A 16,666-nucleotide genomic window follows, 5' to 3' on the forward strand; every position below is an offset into this window, starting at 1 on the left:
GTAAGATCGCGTCCGAGAACCTGCAGGGACTTAAAACACAGAGGGGGTGGCCCGTGAATAAACCCCTCACGACATCCGGCGTTGGGCAATGGTCCGCCGAGGAGCAAGTAAAAGACAAAAAAGTCACCGATCCGTTAAGCGAGTCTTCTTTATTCTAGGGGAAGTCCGGCAGTTGAGATCGGGTTCGGGGAAGGAATCAGCACGCACGCCACAGAACGCGTCAAGAGTGCACAACAATGCGTCTTCGCCAGTCGGCAACCAGCACTCGAAGCAGGACACGGCCGGGCGCAAGCTCCTGAGGGCAACTGGGGCAAACTCGAAATTCCGCGCCAACGGCAGCCGGACGGGGGGCGCAGGCGAGAATCCGCGACGGACCTTGCGAGCGGTCAACGAGGATCGTGCTAAAAACGAATGACAAAAGGGCAGGACGTCAGCACAGCAAGCTCGGGGACGGTTTCGCACAACTACGCAACGTTAGGCCTAACGAGGACACAGATATCATAATGAACAAATAAGCACACAAAGCAGATCCTCTTGTTCCCGAAAGCTACCCCTAACAGACAGCGCAATAAATACGCGGAAGAACAGCTTCTTGCACACGATACATGACTCGGGGCACAATGCCATGACATTACAAGAGCAGGATGGAGCGCAGCATTCGCAAGTTCACATCTGAGAAGTTGAATCGTGTTTGCCACTAGCAGAACACATGCTACAGGCGGCGTACAACTCACGGAAAAAGTACATGTCCACGAAAAATTTCCGAAAAAACTCGCTCTCGTCGCTACCATGACCTTGATATGAGCAACTATTGTTTATAGCAGCAGTGGCCCACAGAAAAGAAACGCACACTATGCAATGAAGACATTTCGGGAAAACGCGCCCTGCGAGGCGCCTCCTCAGCCAGCATAACCAGCGAAACCGGAACCAAAACCGGAGCCGCGGTCTGACTTAACGCAGCAGCCGTTCGAAGAAACGAAACCAGGCGACAAGTCGGGTGAGCATGCGAGCGGGTGGACATCGGAGTCCGCGCCGAGCGGTGGCGCCATCTCTCGGCGAAACCGCGAGCGACGGCGCAGCGAACTCCTCCGTCGGGACTCGTGCGGCACCGAAAGCGCGCCGCGAAGGCGAAGAATTTCCTCCGCTGATGATGCTCGGCAGACCATCGTTCTTCGAGCGCCGGCGATGAGGAGGAGCGCACCGGGCAGCGCGGGCCGCGAATCTCACGTGCCGAATAAGTGATGCTGCGCGCACAGGGAAACCCGCGCGCTCCGACACCGCCGCCGGTGCAAACTCACTCCTCTACGTATTTTTTTTTTTGCTAGTAGAGAGTTTCGGAAGCTTTACGATGGGGATGACTTTCGAAAGGCTACGAGCCTCCAAACTTCAAGACACATTCACGGAGTTTGTTGCGTGAAGGGAAAGCTAACGAGTCGAGAGACCGCGCAGAACGCTTGCCGAAGTTGGCTGTCCGGCTTGCAACGCGATTTCCTCAGAGCCGCACCGGAGCACGTCAGCGGCTGTTGACAGTGCAGCGTCCGGTGTCCGGCAAAGTGAACAACACGGCCGGAGCAAGAGCTCCCAGTTCTTATCGCACAGAAGCTCGTATGGAACAATGCCACGCTGCGGCTTTTCATCGGGCCCCCGCGCGCCGTTCGGCCCGCAGGAGATAAAAGAATGCCCGGGGTCTTCCCCTTGCCGTAGGTGACTGTCGCTGCGCGCGCGGGGGTGCTATGCGAGCGCTAGAAGAACGTGCACGCAAACACGTTTGACAAATGTCGAGAGAGTACGGCAGCGAAGACTCACCTTAAGTCTGAGGGCATGCAGTGGGCTGACCTCTACCCCCATGCCATAGGCGTCTGGCGTCGGACACGGAATGACGGCCGCACGGTTCGTCCCGTGGTGGTCGTCGACTTCGTCGTCACGCCGACACGTCGTGGAAAACACAGTCCCTGGTTCGGGACGACTGATGTCAGGTACAATCGAGGCCGGGGAACGGCGACGCCGAACGCTGGCGGCAGCAGCAGACGACGAAAGAGCACGCACAAGAGAGAAGCGCGGAGACTGCACTCGCGGTGGCAGCGCCTCCGCTGTTCCGCTCTCCCGAACACACCGTCACCGACAGCGGCTGATCGCCCACTGAAGGAGCGGCCGACACAAGCGTTGCAGACGACGGGGCGCGCGACGATCCCATCGTGCTTCGCGCGCCTTGGTCACGTGCTCTACTGCAGCCAATTGGAGAGTGCGCTAACTGTGGCGGTGCCTGGCGGCGACGCCAAGATTTCCAGCTGAGGACGCGGCTTTTTTACGCGGCCATGTCGCTCTGCTGCCGGCGGCGGCTGCTGCTGGTGTGGGCGAGGGATGGGAAGGCGCCGAGGCTGGCTGGGCTGCTGCTGCTGCGAAGGTTGGCGTCGTCGCCGTGTGCACTGGCCGAGCGGGGCCCTCTCTGCCGCGAACGCTCTGGGACGGGCCACCCTCCTCCCGAGCTGCTGCCGACTCACTCAGCTGGCCACCTTTCCCGCCGGCGCCGATCTTTTTCCTGCGCTGAACAGCGCGGGCTGCTGGAAACTTGGTTCGACAAGCCTCGATGGAAGAGCCTCCACGCGCCTGTTTGCACGGACGCGCGTCGCAATGTTTGTTCATGAAAGTATGACCTCTTAGCTGTTGACTGGGTCATTTTTTTCCGTACCAAGGACTGTAACGATACTTATTCTTAGATGGTCGATATACGGGGCAAATGTGATTTGGCGAAAATTCCTGCTAACGTTAATTGAATGATACGCGTGACAGCTGCGTGTTGCGAAAAGCACGCAGGCGATCATGAGAAGCAACATAATACAATGCAAACAGCACACTTGTTTGCGTCAGATATTCCCCTACACCAAACACGGATGTCGAGAAAACCACGTTTGTGACCCTCGAATGCGTGAACACGGAATGCTACCTCGCTCTCTAAGAAATACATAAACTGTCAGAAAGTGTTCTCACAAGACCTTTAAAAAAAAAAAGTTGAAGGGCACTCGGCTTTGCACGTAGCGCAGGAAAGAGTTGATTGAGGCTGCCTACTCTCCCTACTGACTGCTCCGCAGGTCGTGAAAAGGTATCTTTAAAACGAGGACAGAGGTTAACTTCTCTTCAGCAGGTGTTAAAACGACATTCTCTTCTGACAACTCCTGGCATTATTGGGAGCATAAATGTGGGCTCGGGAGAAAGCAATACAAAACTGCTTTTATGTGCGCTGACAAATACGAAAAAGCAAGGCCGTATTATAACATTCTCGGATTCTTTTATTCCTCGCACGTCACATGACTGGAACCACCTTCCTTCCTCAGTTTCCACAATTCCTGACCCTGCATTGTTTAGGTCTTCTGTTACCGCTTCTATTGAATGATATATTGTGTTGATCACTTATTCTAACTTATCTATGTTGTGATAATTTATTGTTCTCTGCTGTTGCTTGTATTTTCAGTGTTATTATGTATTACCCACTTCCCTCTGCAATGTTTTGCCCTGAGGGTAAAATAAATATTCCTGACCCTGTATTGTTTAGGTCTGCTGTTACCGCTTCTATTGAATGATATTTTGTGTTGATCACTTATTCTAACTTATCTATGTTGTGGTAATTTATTGTCATCTGCTATTGTTTGTATTTTCAGTGTTATTATGTATTACCCACTCCCCTCTGCAATGTTTTGCCCTGAGGGTAAAATAAATAAACGATAACATCGTATGTAGAATCAAATCAGACTGACTTTACTACGAGCCCGGGTGGGCAGCACACCATGCCACTAGTAGACAGCGCGGTAGAGCACGTGGCACACCATTTTCACTCCCGTATGGGGTAATTCGTGTTTAGTTGTGTTAAGTATAGAAACTAAATGACTCCCAATTAACCACTTCTGCGGACTGTCAACCTCTGTTTTACAACTCGAGCAGAATCTCCCGTCCAACACTTTTTATACCGTTGATCTGTCTCCGCTGCTGTTTCTTGCAACTGGCTTACCTCTCTTGTCCGGACTGTAGGGTGTGCTGCCTAAGCCCTGCGGTAGAGTTCCACCACTAAAAATGCGGAATAGTTACGGTTCACAACAGAAACAAATTCCCTCTAAAAAAAAAAAGCGAATTTCTGGCAGTTACAAAGATTTTAACCGTAGTTTCAAGCTCTTTTATTCGCTAACCTCCTGTGCCGAGTTTAAAAGCCTCCTCCCATTGCTAACTGCATCAAATTAATATACCTTGCAGTGGAAATATACCTCCGTTGCCACGAGTAAGCACTCCGTATATTTAATGGTCGAAATCTTTCCCGGGTTCGAACCCGACCGCGGCGGTTGCGTTTTTATGGAGGAAAAACGCTAAGGCGCCCGTGTGCTGTGCGATTTCAGTGCACGTTAAAGGTCCCCAGGTGGTCGAAACTATTCCGGAGCCCTCCACTACGGCACCTCCTTCTACCTTTCTTCTTTCACTCTCTCCTTTATCCCTTCCCTTACGGCGCGGTTCAGGTCTCCAACGATATATGAGACAGATACTGCGCCATTTCCTTTCCCCAAAAAAACAATTATTAATTATTATTATTAAATCTACGACAGAGCTCGAGCAGCAGACCCTAACCCTAAAAGGAAGTGTGCTAGATGACAGAATTCTCTTTTTACTCTTATATAGACTTATTCTTGTGTGCAGTAGTAGTAGTAGTAGTAAGTAGTCTATTAAAATAATAATAAAAAGGAAGGAAAGGTTTTTTGCTAGCCCCGCATCTGCCGTCGACACTGAAGCACCTGAGCTGGGGCAGCGGAAATGAAGGATAGCAGGCAGAATGGAGAAATGAAATGAAAGAGGTGAGGGGACAGGAAGAGAGGATAAGGGGAAGGGGTAATATACACAAAAACTATTTACACAACAAGTGTGTGCAGTGCGCATTTCTTGCCCTTTCCCACCGCTTCAAGAGGGGTATTGGAAGTGTCGTTACGCCGTCTCATCTTGAACAGTCCTTTAGTGATAGCTTCTGGAGCCGCCAAGCATGTGCGAAGTCATGTTTGCTGCGCTGTAATAGACTTCATAATGGAATCGCGCCAACTGCGTGTGCTAAAATTGTTTTCGGGCTTTTTTTTTCATTGCACTAAAACTGAATCGGAATTAAGTTAATTCAGGTCGCGAAAAAATTTTTCCGGAGAATATATATTGAGAACGATTTGCCCTAGTCGCGAAATGAACTGAAACCTCCTGTATGTTGTTGACAAAATTGTTCTGATCAAAAATGCAGCAGTGACAAAAAATGAACAATTAAGGCACACCAAGGCACTAGAAATGAGGTCAAGACGAGCAAGTCCCTCGTTTGTTGCAAATAGTCAGCAGTTTACATGCAGCATTCCATTGGTGTAGTTAAGAATATACATAAAACAGTCGGAGGTATTCAAGAGAAATATATAGATTATTGAGACTTAAAAAAAGAGACAAAATGAAAACTGACCAAAGATTACATCCGTTAACCTTTGGCATTAAAAAAAATATATATTGGGTTCTGGATTAAACCTGTTTATTTTCTGTAGTTTTAAGGCAAAGGGTAGCATTTTCCAAAAATGAAAATGATGAGTAATGAAATAATTGTTTTCCGTAATTAGTCCATATGTTTGGTTTTCTTTCCTGCCCACGTGAAGTAAACTAGCCTGTGGCGAGTGTTTTATACCTTTTTTTTTAACACTTGGTTTCTGAACGTCCACCCTATGCCTCCTGACTAATTATTGGTTGGTCTCGTGTGAAAATGCGCCGTTCGACTCCTGAAACGCCGACAACAACTGCGACAGCGATTGTGAATTAGGGCCATTCAGCGCCTAACGTTTTTTTTTTTCTCTATGCCTTCCTCTTCAGGGAAACTTTTTACCTCTATTGTCTCTACTACCATCATTACCATCAGCATCATCCTAGTCGCATCAGCAACAGGTAAACAGTCCCTCCCATGACCTCCACTAACTAAGCCGCGACCGTTTTTACCACTTAATTTGCTGATCTGACCTTCCCACCTGACATTCTGCCGTAGCCGATAAGTCGTTAATTCAGTGGAGATTTAGTTTTTGAATAGGGGACCCGAACTTGTACGGGCTCAGGTTGAGGTTGAGGTGATGAATGCTACAGGTGGGGTTAGCCTTGCTTTATCTGCCGGCAATTGCTCCACCGCAGCGTCCCTTCGATATTAACAATGCCGCCTCTACCCCGCTAAGCGCACAGTCTCTTATAATAGCACACATTCTCTCCCGCAGTCACCAGCTATGCACACAATCAATCCACACAGTTCACATCACAGTCCACTCCAGAAGTCACCATCTATGCACATATTCAGTCACACTAGAACATAGGCCATTGTAGTGCCACACTCCATACACGCATTCACTCACAGTATACTATTTGCAGTGCGTACAGCGGCCTTGCGACATGCACAAGTATCCCTTACGAAAATTTCTTTAGACAGTCTGCAGACTGTCCATAGACTTCTGTCTTAAAGTCTATACACTCTCTGTAGACAAACCCTAAAGAACAGTCCATAGGCAATACAAATCCTATAGACAGTCTATAGACAATCTGTAGATTTATGGCCATACACTTTTAGTAGACTTTTGTCTATAGACAGTCTATAGACTATGAATAGACAAAAAGAAGTATATATAGGAAGGCGATAAAATCTATAAGAAGTCTATAGGCTATTTTTATAAGGGGATCAAGGTTTAAAATATGTACTTGGCTCATAATATTACATATAACATGCTTGCGAGGTTTAAAATATGTGCTTGGCTCATAATATTACATATAACATGCATGCGTTAGCCTTGCCTGCAGCGCCATTTCGACCGAAAATTGAAATGCTTAGTTGTAAGTATAGCGAAGTCAGTTTTATATACGCTTACAGCTATGCTGATGAAAAAAGAAATGCAGGAAGAAATGGCATGCCAGTTCACGCGTAAAATAACTCGTTTGATTTGTTTGGCCATTAGTTCGTTTGGAGCTCAACGGTAGCTGTGATGTGGTTAGCGTGTTTTTATGAGGTCGTGCGATTGTTTTGTAGACGCGGTTGTTCAGTGCTCTTGTTGATTAATTCGTGAGTTGCAGTAGTTGGATACATACTGGCAGACCAGAGTGTGTTGTACTCATCTACATCACGATATAAGTTGGGCAATCATATTCGTTTGGTGAGGGTCGTATTGAAAAAATCGAAAAGAAACAGCCGTGTGTTACTCCATGCCGAATAGCGCTTAAAATAAATTATTTTTCATTCTGTATCATTTCGATTTGCAATCTGCCCCAGGGTCCCTCATGTTGTGACGTGCAGCTTTTTTTTTCCTGTCCTTTCTCTTACAAGTACTTTACGCTGCCAGAAAAAAAAAATCAGCTGCAATATTAGTAATATTTCACGTTTTTGACGTCATAGCTAAATCACCACGAGACTGCGTATTCTGGTTGCTGGCGGTAAAGCGAACGCAATGTTGTCTGTCGTTTTTTCTTTTCTTTTTTTTTTTGGGGGGGGGGGGGGAGTTGCACCCTACTGCTGGAATTCAGCGTTAGGGTGCAGCGCGAACCACATAGTTCTTGTTATTACCTAGAGGGAAAGCTGGCGCCCCGTCTATGGAAGTGTGCATGGAGCTTCCTCGAGGCCGCCTCAGCCACCATGGGCGCTCTAAGCATCGTGGGGCAGAACCACAACTTTTGGCCAAAAAATAATGAAAAAAATAAACGTTGTTCGATAACCAAGAATGCCCTAACATTCAATATCCTGTCTGTAAATTGCAACAAACGAGCAGAAAAGCATGTGAATGCAAAGTTTGCCCAAAATAAGAGATGGCGTGTTCTTCTATTGGCCAAATATCGCAGACCACAAAAGCCAATATTTCGTGCAAAAACAGGCGTACTTTTAAAAAAAAATATGTTTAAAAAAAACGTTGTCGCTTAAACAGTTGAGGTTTTTTAATGGCACTTCGGAAAACAGAAACCTTTTTTTGGAGTCGTGTGCTGTTGCGTTTTCACAACTATGGCTTTTGCGCACTACGTTTGCGCCGAAGTCGTCTGCGCGCGGGGCGCGCCGTGGACGGAATGGGACACCTCAGTAACGCCACTCTGTGTTCCCGAAAAAATCTGACTGTCTCGCAACAAGCAGCTCACCGGCCCATGATGCTTTGAGCGTCCATGGTGGCTGAGGTGCAGTGCCGCCAGCTTTCCCTCTAGGTAATAGTAAGGAACGGCGTGAACCCAAAGCCTAAAACACTATTTTGATTCTGCGCATGCGCTATGGTAACTCCCTTTTTCTCTGGGTTCTTAACGGGATATATATGGGCTCCTGTTCCAAACCAATGCCGTTTTAGGGATGCGTGAAGTCGTAGTGCATTGCAAAACACCCAATGCCAAAAAGGCAGAAAAGCAAAGGAAAACACAATACTACCGCTGAAGTCTCAAATGAAGTCTGCCGGTCAGACATGTTTAGACTTTACAGAAACAAAAGAGCAAAAGTAGTATAAAGTCTGCTCTGTGTGCAAAGAGCTTGTACGCGTTCTACATAATCGCCACATTTCTTACAACAGGCATCTAGTATTTGCTTTTTGAATTCCGCTGTGGGTGGCTTAATAACGGGCAGGACTATGCGGATGATATATTGAGTCTGATGGACCAACTTGTTGTAATGAAAGTCCATTAGACACGGTTGTCTGCCAAGAGGCATGGCAACTACGATATTTTATTGATGTGTATATTCATGCAATAAAGAAAAAGAAATATACAGCCACGCTCCTTATGGAGCCGCCGCGGTAAGACGCGGGTTCGATCCCTGCCGCGGCTGTCGCATTTCGATTAAGGCGAAATTCTAGAGGCCCGTGTGCTGTGCGATGTCAGTGCACGTTAAAGAACCCCAGGTGGTCGACATTATCCAGGGGCGTCCACTACGGCGTCCCTCATATAGCCTGAGTCGTTTTGGGGCGTTAAACGCCATAAAACCAAAACCAAACATTTTTTTTATAGATTAAGGAACGCTCCCATGATATCGGGAATAATTTTATCCCTTCGTCTGTTTTCGTTTGATTTAGTTTGAGTGTATACGCTATGCCAAAATTAGATTACAAAGCCGATATTATTTTCTATGCACCCTCGGAAACTTGTCTGTCGGCCGTTCTCGTAAACCGCTTCAACGCCTGCCAAAAAAAAAAAATGCGTCAAAGTGCACTTACATTTGATTCGGGCTCGAGGGCTGTTCTCTATTGCATTATTTTGCTTTCTGATAACTCCTTTATGAGGCCACAGATTTTGCGATGTAAATGTATAAAAGAGATGTATTACCTGTGTCGACTAAAGTGTCTGCAGATGTCTATAGCCAAGGCCAGTAAAGCCTAACATCAGCTGCTTTTTTTTTTGCTATTCTTAGTGAAGAGTTGGGCGGGAGTCCCACTGTTCGGGATACAGGATAGAACGAAGAAAATATTGCAGGTGCTGATGAAAACCCCCCACTTTCATCACCTTTCATTGTTTCACTTACGACTGCCGTGTTCCTGTGCGGTCTGACCATTTTCAGTTGCGCGTTTACTGCCAACAAAAATCGATTAGTCGCGTGGCTAATCTGAAAGATTAGCTAAAAGTGCCCGGTGTTGACAATGCACCTGTCGAATTACCAGATAAAATTCTGGACCGTGTAGTACCCTCTTGAGATAGCGGCCCATGTCATCATCCTGCTAAGTCGTTTGTTGCTATTCGTTTACCTAGACTGGAAACGAAAATGCCGAAGATTTGTTTATATTCTGATAGTTTGTATTGATAAAGCTCATTCAAGAGATGCTCCGTGCAACGCGCTATAAACGCTATAAACGGTCAGGGCCGTAGCCTATGACGTCAATGACTGGCGGCACTAGGAAGGCATCGAGCAGTACTGGACGGTTCGTTGTACTGCCGCTGGATGACGCGACAGTCTGTAAATTCTTTCAAATTCTGCAACAGCCAGCGTGATGTTTCTTGAAATATTTAATTCGTGACTTCGCAGTTAAGGTTAGAAGCGCGCCCAATTTTTCCCTGGCACGATATTTATCATGCCTTTCCTAAGGCTGTCCGGTAAAGGTGGTGGTATGGGGGGGGGGGGGGGGGGGGCATTTTTACAGGCAACTGAATACTTATCGAACAAAATAAGATAAAATCAACAGAGTGAGTGCTGATCATGTGGTTCCAATTTCCTTGTTCAAATGCGGTCCCCTTCCCGTAACGTGTTTTGAAAGTGTAGGTAAAGACGAATGACAAGAGAACAGGTAGGGACAATTGCTACTCTCAAATCAGTTCCGATTCAGAAACCTATTCAATGAACAGCCCGCCTGCGCAGTCTCAGTCTGCATTGACTGGCACAACGCTATCGCCAAAGGCAGAACAAGAGAAGGATATGCATTGCCAACACGCAAGCAGAGGAATGATGCCACACGTGTATGCATCTCTTGAAATACTAACAAAGCGCAAGTCAGAACCACCAACCTTTACTTGCCCACAAACAGCAACTCTTTCTGAAGCATTGCCGCAGAGGTTTCGCTCAGCCTCTTATCACCCGAACCATAAATAAGCTCCGCTTATTTCCGCTTTGAGTGATAGTACCGCTATCGCTGCCACAACGTATTTCCGTTGCTGTTAGCACTACTGCTACTACTGTCAGTATCAACACCTCTACCACCGCTAATACCGTTGCTACGAAGGATATACACTCACAGAGCTTGCCCTAAACGCCGGCCACTTGAAGCGGGGAAAGCCGCGCCGTAGGCCGCGTAGCCTACCACCGGCACGATTTAATCGGCCATGCACGGGGTTGCTGTCCCCACGGCGGTGGTTAGCGTCCGATCGCGGCGCATGACAAATGAGCACGGCTTCCACTGCGGCGTCGGTACTTGATCTCAAAGGGGGGGCGAGGGGGGGGGGGGGGGGTACCGAAGCCTGGACGGTGGCCCGCCGCGATGCGCCCAGCACCCCCGACGTGGCCAACACTTCGCCCGCGCCGCCTCTCATCATCTCGCTCATTACAGGTGGGCGCGCGTGCTACCGTCGCCTTCCGTCTCATGAATGCCAAGCTCCCCCCCCCCCCCTCCCTCGCTTTCGCTCTCTCTCGTATTACCATTATTGCTCCCGTTCGGGCAGGCCGCGCGAGGCAGTCCGGCCCCCCTTGTTTCGGTGGTGTAATAATTGGGAGAGGCCTCCGTCGATATCTTCATCGGGGAGAGAGCTCGACGGGGGGAGGGGGGGGTAATCGTCGCCCGCTAAATCACTTAGCGGCCGCTGTCGCTTCGTGTGGCGCTGTCACCGCCCTTCTCCTCGCAGTCGTTTATATTCGGGTGTGCGGAAGTTGGCGACAATTCGGCCCGGTAGCTGGATGACCTTCGGTGGCGTTTCCTGCCGCTGAACCAGGGAGGACGAATGCATAAACAAATTAAAAAAAACAATGGTTCTTTATTATCCCGCATGCAGAGTAGACTTCGGAGTAGGAGTGTGCCTTTGTTGTCCCAGCTGGCCACGCTTTCCACTCTCGCATCGACTTCGAGACCTTATACAGGGTTCGTCAAAAGTCCCCAGACAACAAAGAGCCTGCTTTTGAGCAGTACAGTCGGCACTTACGGCACCTATGAAGCTACCATGATCCTCAGGTGCAAGGATGAAACTCGCCATCGCTCTGCAGAGATTTCGCGCTTCGGGGGTGCCATAAATTCCCCACTTAAGTACTTAGCTCAAAAGCAGACCGTGTGGCCTATGGAATTTTTTTACCAAGCATGCGAGTTGATGTCTAAGGAATGAATTGTCATGTCTAGCCAGAAATTTTAAAAAATATTTCAATCAAAAAATGGAAACCACGGAGTTCCCTAAGCCCCTTTTGAAAGCAGTGGCTGAATCGCTGCTTCAGAATCTTAAGAACGTACGAAGCGGGCTGACGTTGGGGCAACTGAACGAAAGAAACTCGAGGCCATGCCGTACGTGCATAAAGTGAGCCACATGCAGCATCAAAAAAGTTGCGGCCAAGCAGGGAGTGAGTGCGGTGTTTTCTGCTCCTTGCAAGCTTTCGGATCAGTGCTCGCGCATTTCTCGAGGCAGGGGAAGGAACCACGTTTGCACAACGCAGCACGAGAACCGTTTCACGGCGTGTGTCGCACAGGTCGTGTACAAGTTCCCCCTCACATGCGAGAGAGTATACATAGGGCAAACCGGTCGGTGTATTAATGGCCGCCTGCCTGAGCACCACTCCTCCCTGGGGTCCGATGACGGTGCAAACTTGCCTCGCCCTTGCAATGAATGTGGGTGTTATCCATTGTTTAGCAATGTAACGGTTCTTGGTAGAGGCAAGGGAAAACTAGAGCGACAAATCTTGGAGGCGTGCCATATCAGTTCGTCAGGCCATGATTGCATTAGCACAGCCTCGGTGCGCTTACTCGAGAAAGAATTCGCTTTTTTTAGGTCGGTCACGGTAGATGCGATATCTTGTGTGTCCTATGCACTGTGAGCTGTGATGCTGCTGTTGCGCATGCTCTGCTGGCCCTGCTGGGACTATGTCATTTCTTATTTATTTATTTATTTATTTGTTTATTTATTTATTTATTTCGGAATACTCTCAATCCCTTTTTGTGATTTTTACAGGAGAGGTCAAAACATACAAATATAGGTTTAGTGCTAATATTTTTTTAGAGCCAAAAATAGAGGCAAAACTTGCAATACACACGACAATAATAAATAAAGCAAACGAGTCATAAAACTGATGATAGCACTTGAATACAATAAATACACTGAGAGGAACACTGTATTACAAGATTATGAACAAGGTTATGTAAGCACAGAGCTCTCAGCGAGGGTAATAAATTTGTCTATGGTGCGCTGGGCTGTGACTGATGGATGCAAGCGATTCCAATCTCGGACAACTTGTGGAAAAAAAGCATATCTGAAAGTATTACTGCGGCAGAAATATTCTTCAATGGTGAGTGCATGCTTGTGACGTGTTCCTCTAGTTCAATAAATCTCAGTTGATAGTCCAGTCGTTGTGGCGTGAACATTCCTTCTCTTGTCCCTCGTCTTTTGTGACTGGTTATTTTCCATTTACGATGTACCAACTGGCCCGCATTTCAACCCTTCTCCAGAAATGTTTTCCTCGTCGGAGGAGATTTAGATGGCGCTCTGCATCCTTGCACGGCATCTGGTTAGTGGGTGTCCTTCATCCCGATCATCCACAGAATCCATGACCTACGCCTGCGGTTCTCCCCATTTACCTCATGATGTTGCCCGAGAGGCTTCGAAGGATGCGTTCAACGCGAAAGGTAGTTAGGTAACAGTTGAAAACCCCGAATCATGACGTTGATTACGGATGGCAATCTTAAAGTTTAAAGTTAACGAAATTTACAATACATCGACATCGTTTATACCAGGGAGTGTTCCACAACTACTAAGTTATAAATATAATCTGGGACTTCTTACTTGACCTTCAGGCGATAATGTGAAACAAATAGGACAAAGAAAGAATAGAGGCTACGGCGTCGGAGAGGAGATATTTTCAGTGGCCACAGCTCAGGACAGGAATATCTGTGAACGTGATCGGGGCCCTCTACTTAGATAAGTAGAGGGCACCGATCAGAAACAGCGACCCCCTTTAAGAAATGGGATAAGTTGAAATAGGAATAAGTCGGGTCGTCAGTGCAGACGTCAGTAAAAGGGCATGCATGGACGACACCAGGTGGCGCGGAGTGCAAGCCCATCACGCTGTCCTTCTTGATTGAGGCATATTGACCGACTGAACCTCTGACTGCTATGTGCAGCAAACCGAAACGAGCTGTCGAGCGCGCTTTGAAGTGTCTTTGCAGGTGCTTGGAACAGCTCATGACAATGACTCAAAGGAAAAAGGAAAACAATTAGTGTCATGAAACGCTCTAGAGCCACGCTCGTTCGATCACAATGCGCCACTTGTTCTCCGGTGGCCCGCCAGGTGCCGCCTGCATTCGAACGGCTCAGAGCCATTTGTGGCACTACAGTGCCGTGACGTGGATGATCACGAAGGAATATAAAATAATCAAGTGGGGACAGAGATAAGTCCTTGTATACATTGCGTCAAGCTGCAGCAGATTGATTAGCAGGAGTGACTCTTACGTTTATTTGATTTGCTTTTTCATTCCTCAAGGGTCTCATGTTGAGACATTACAAGAGGTAGTCGTTTTTGAAGCCAAAGCTTCACTACGCTAGGTAAAGCAGTCTTCGGGTAGGCAGCACAACGACCTTGAACGACCTTCAGCCCAACCAAGGATAGCCGTGTATGACCATATGTGGTACAGTTATGGCGTCGAACCCTTGACCCATGGGCCATGACCTTTAGTTCACCTTTGACATTGCCGGGTGACCTTTGGGTTGACCTTTGGCCTTGAGGACATCCGACGGGGGATGTGAAGCCGCGTGATGACATCCGATGGGGGTGTGGTAAGACCATGTGGTACCGCGTCATAGCCACGTGGTCGTATGGGTATATATATATAGATCGACTGTAGCGAGCGTGTAGCGGAGCTGCCATGGACGAGCCTCAGACGCTTGGCAAGCGTGTTTGCTTTCCGCTGAATTCCAGGGTTAGCCAAGCGCGATGCACCCCTGGAGAGCCGAGCGCTGGGCCGGGGGATCGCCTGTTCCCGGGAGTTTGGTTGACCGCCTGGGTAGACCGGCTGCCGTGGGTATCGAGCTCCGACCTCCCGTAGCCGAGGCGTGCACTCGAGCACGAGGCCACGACTGCGGTCTTAAAACAATATTTTCTTAATGAACCTGAACATAGGAGACGTGCCTTATTGTAGCACTGGCTACATGTTGTCCCAGACGCGATCAAAAACAGCTGTCAAGCCCTGACACGTCTTCCGGGAGAACAATAGCGTAGCGTACCATTAAGTAAAATGTTGAACATATATAGAATACAGAACGTTGCAGTGCAAAGGAACCAACACATATCAATGAAAAGGAATGAATAATTTCGGCGGGAGAACCCCGTACAAAGCAGAGGTTAGTGAAGAAAATACAAAATATCCCACTAACCCCCCGAACGCCTCACTAACATGCACATCTACCGAGGGCAGTTTTTTGTTGTAGTCCTGTTTTCTGCTACTCGGAGCAAGTGGCCACTCGTATCACCCTGATGAATGAATGAATGAATGAATGAATGAATGAATGAATGAATGAATTCTTTGGTTACATGGCTCGCTAGGGAAACGCTAATGCAGCTGTTAAGCAGCATGAATAACTTTTTTAAATAAAGAGAAGAAAAAAAATGCCTTGAAATAACTGAAAAAGAAAGCTCGCACGAGAGATTTACTGAAGCCAAAAAAGGAATAGACCGAGTCCAGCAATGAACTCGGCTAGCTACAAAACGTTGGTGATAACACAGCAATTAAAAGACTACGAAATAAACATCGGCAGAAGGGGAAATAGAAGCGTTAAAATATACTTACAAGCCAGCGAAGCTACTGAGCCTAAAAATATATCTCTAATCATAATTACATATATAGTTTACTGTTATACCAAGATAATTTCTTGTTTTTTGGTAAAATAATGCTTTCCATCCTTGAGTTCACGTGACAACAAGAGCTTAACTTTTGGGCCGTTGTCTAGCCACCATAAATTATTCGGCTAAGTCGGCATACATTTGTTTGCATACTGATCTGCGCCTCCTTTGCGGGGCATACACTCTGCGGGTGTTAAGCCGCGTTCATCGAACGCTTCGAAGCGAGCCGGAATAGAAAAAAAAAAAACGAGATAACGGCTATGGGCATTGCAGCGGAACCATCGGTCGCAGAACGAAAACAACGTTATCACCGGCCGACCGATAGGACGGGCAGAAAGGACGATAACAGCAGCTCGCCGCTCGGCGTATGTGTGCGGAGCCGCGCATCGATGTGGCTCGCTTGCGGTGACCGCAGGTCGTCGATATACGTATACGCATTCGTAGGAGTTGCGCGGCGAGGTATTCAACTGCGAATTGAAATTAAACGACCACAAATAACGATGCAAGCGCAGTTGAACCTCGCTACAACGAAGCCGAAGGGGCCCGGTCACTAGTTACTTCGTTATAGCCCGTTTTGACCGAGCTCCCAAGGAGGATCGTCATTCGTTCGTTATAACCATCACTTCGTTATAAACCGTTTCGTTATAACGAGGTTCGACAGTATCTATGTTGGCCAGGAATGACCGATAACAGAAACGGCAAGACAAGACCTGTAAGGAGCCGCCGCAGTGGCTCAGTGCTTATGGCGCTCGGCTGCTGACCCGAAAGACGCGGGTTCGATCCCGGCCGCGGCGGTCGAATTTCGATGGAGGTGAAATTCTGTAGGCCCGCGTGCTGTGCGATGTCAGTGCACGTTAAAGAAGCCAAGATGGTCGAAATTTCCGGAGCCCCTCACTGCGGCGTCCCTCATAGCCTGAGTCGCTTTGGGACTTTAAACACCATAAACCTAACCAAGACCTGTAAGAAACAGAATTGTATTGAATTGTATCGCAATTGAATTCGTTGAATTATTTCAGTATTGCACTTCAATTAAATCGTATTCCAGATTCACCTCGCTTAAATACATCACTTTCCAGCCGCGTTGGCTGGCCTTGGCGTTCGTTCGGCTGCTTATCCTAAGGTCGCCGGATCGAATCCCTGCAGCGGAGGCTTCAATTAGATAGAGGCGGATTG

General features: G+C 47.8%; 1 protein-coding gene across 1 annotated transcript in view; it reads right to left on the reverse strand.

Moving 5' to 3' along the window:
• The window catches only part of LOC144133213 (uncharacterized), a 33,927-nt gene extending 30,926 nt beyond the window's left edge, over window positions 1–3,001 (reverse strand). The window contains exon 1 of the mRNA XM_077666108.1: window positions 1,807–3,001. Coding sequence (XP_077522234.1) covers window positions 1,807–1,848 — 42 coding nt within the window. The 5' untranslated portion in view covers window positions 1,849–3,001. The remainder of the gene's footprint in view (window positions 1–1,806) is intronic.
• Between the last annotated feature and the right edge of the window lie 13,665 nt (window positions 3,002–16,666).

The sequence above is a fragment of the Amblyomma americanum genome, chromosome 5 (assembly GCF_052857255.1).
Source record: "Amblyomma americanum isolate KBUSLIRL-KWMA chromosome 5, ASM5285725v1, whole genome shotgun sequence".
In the NCBI taxonomy this organism is placed as follows: Eukaryota; Metazoa; Arthropoda; class Arachnida; order Ixodida; family Ixodidae; genus Amblyomma; species Amblyomma americanum.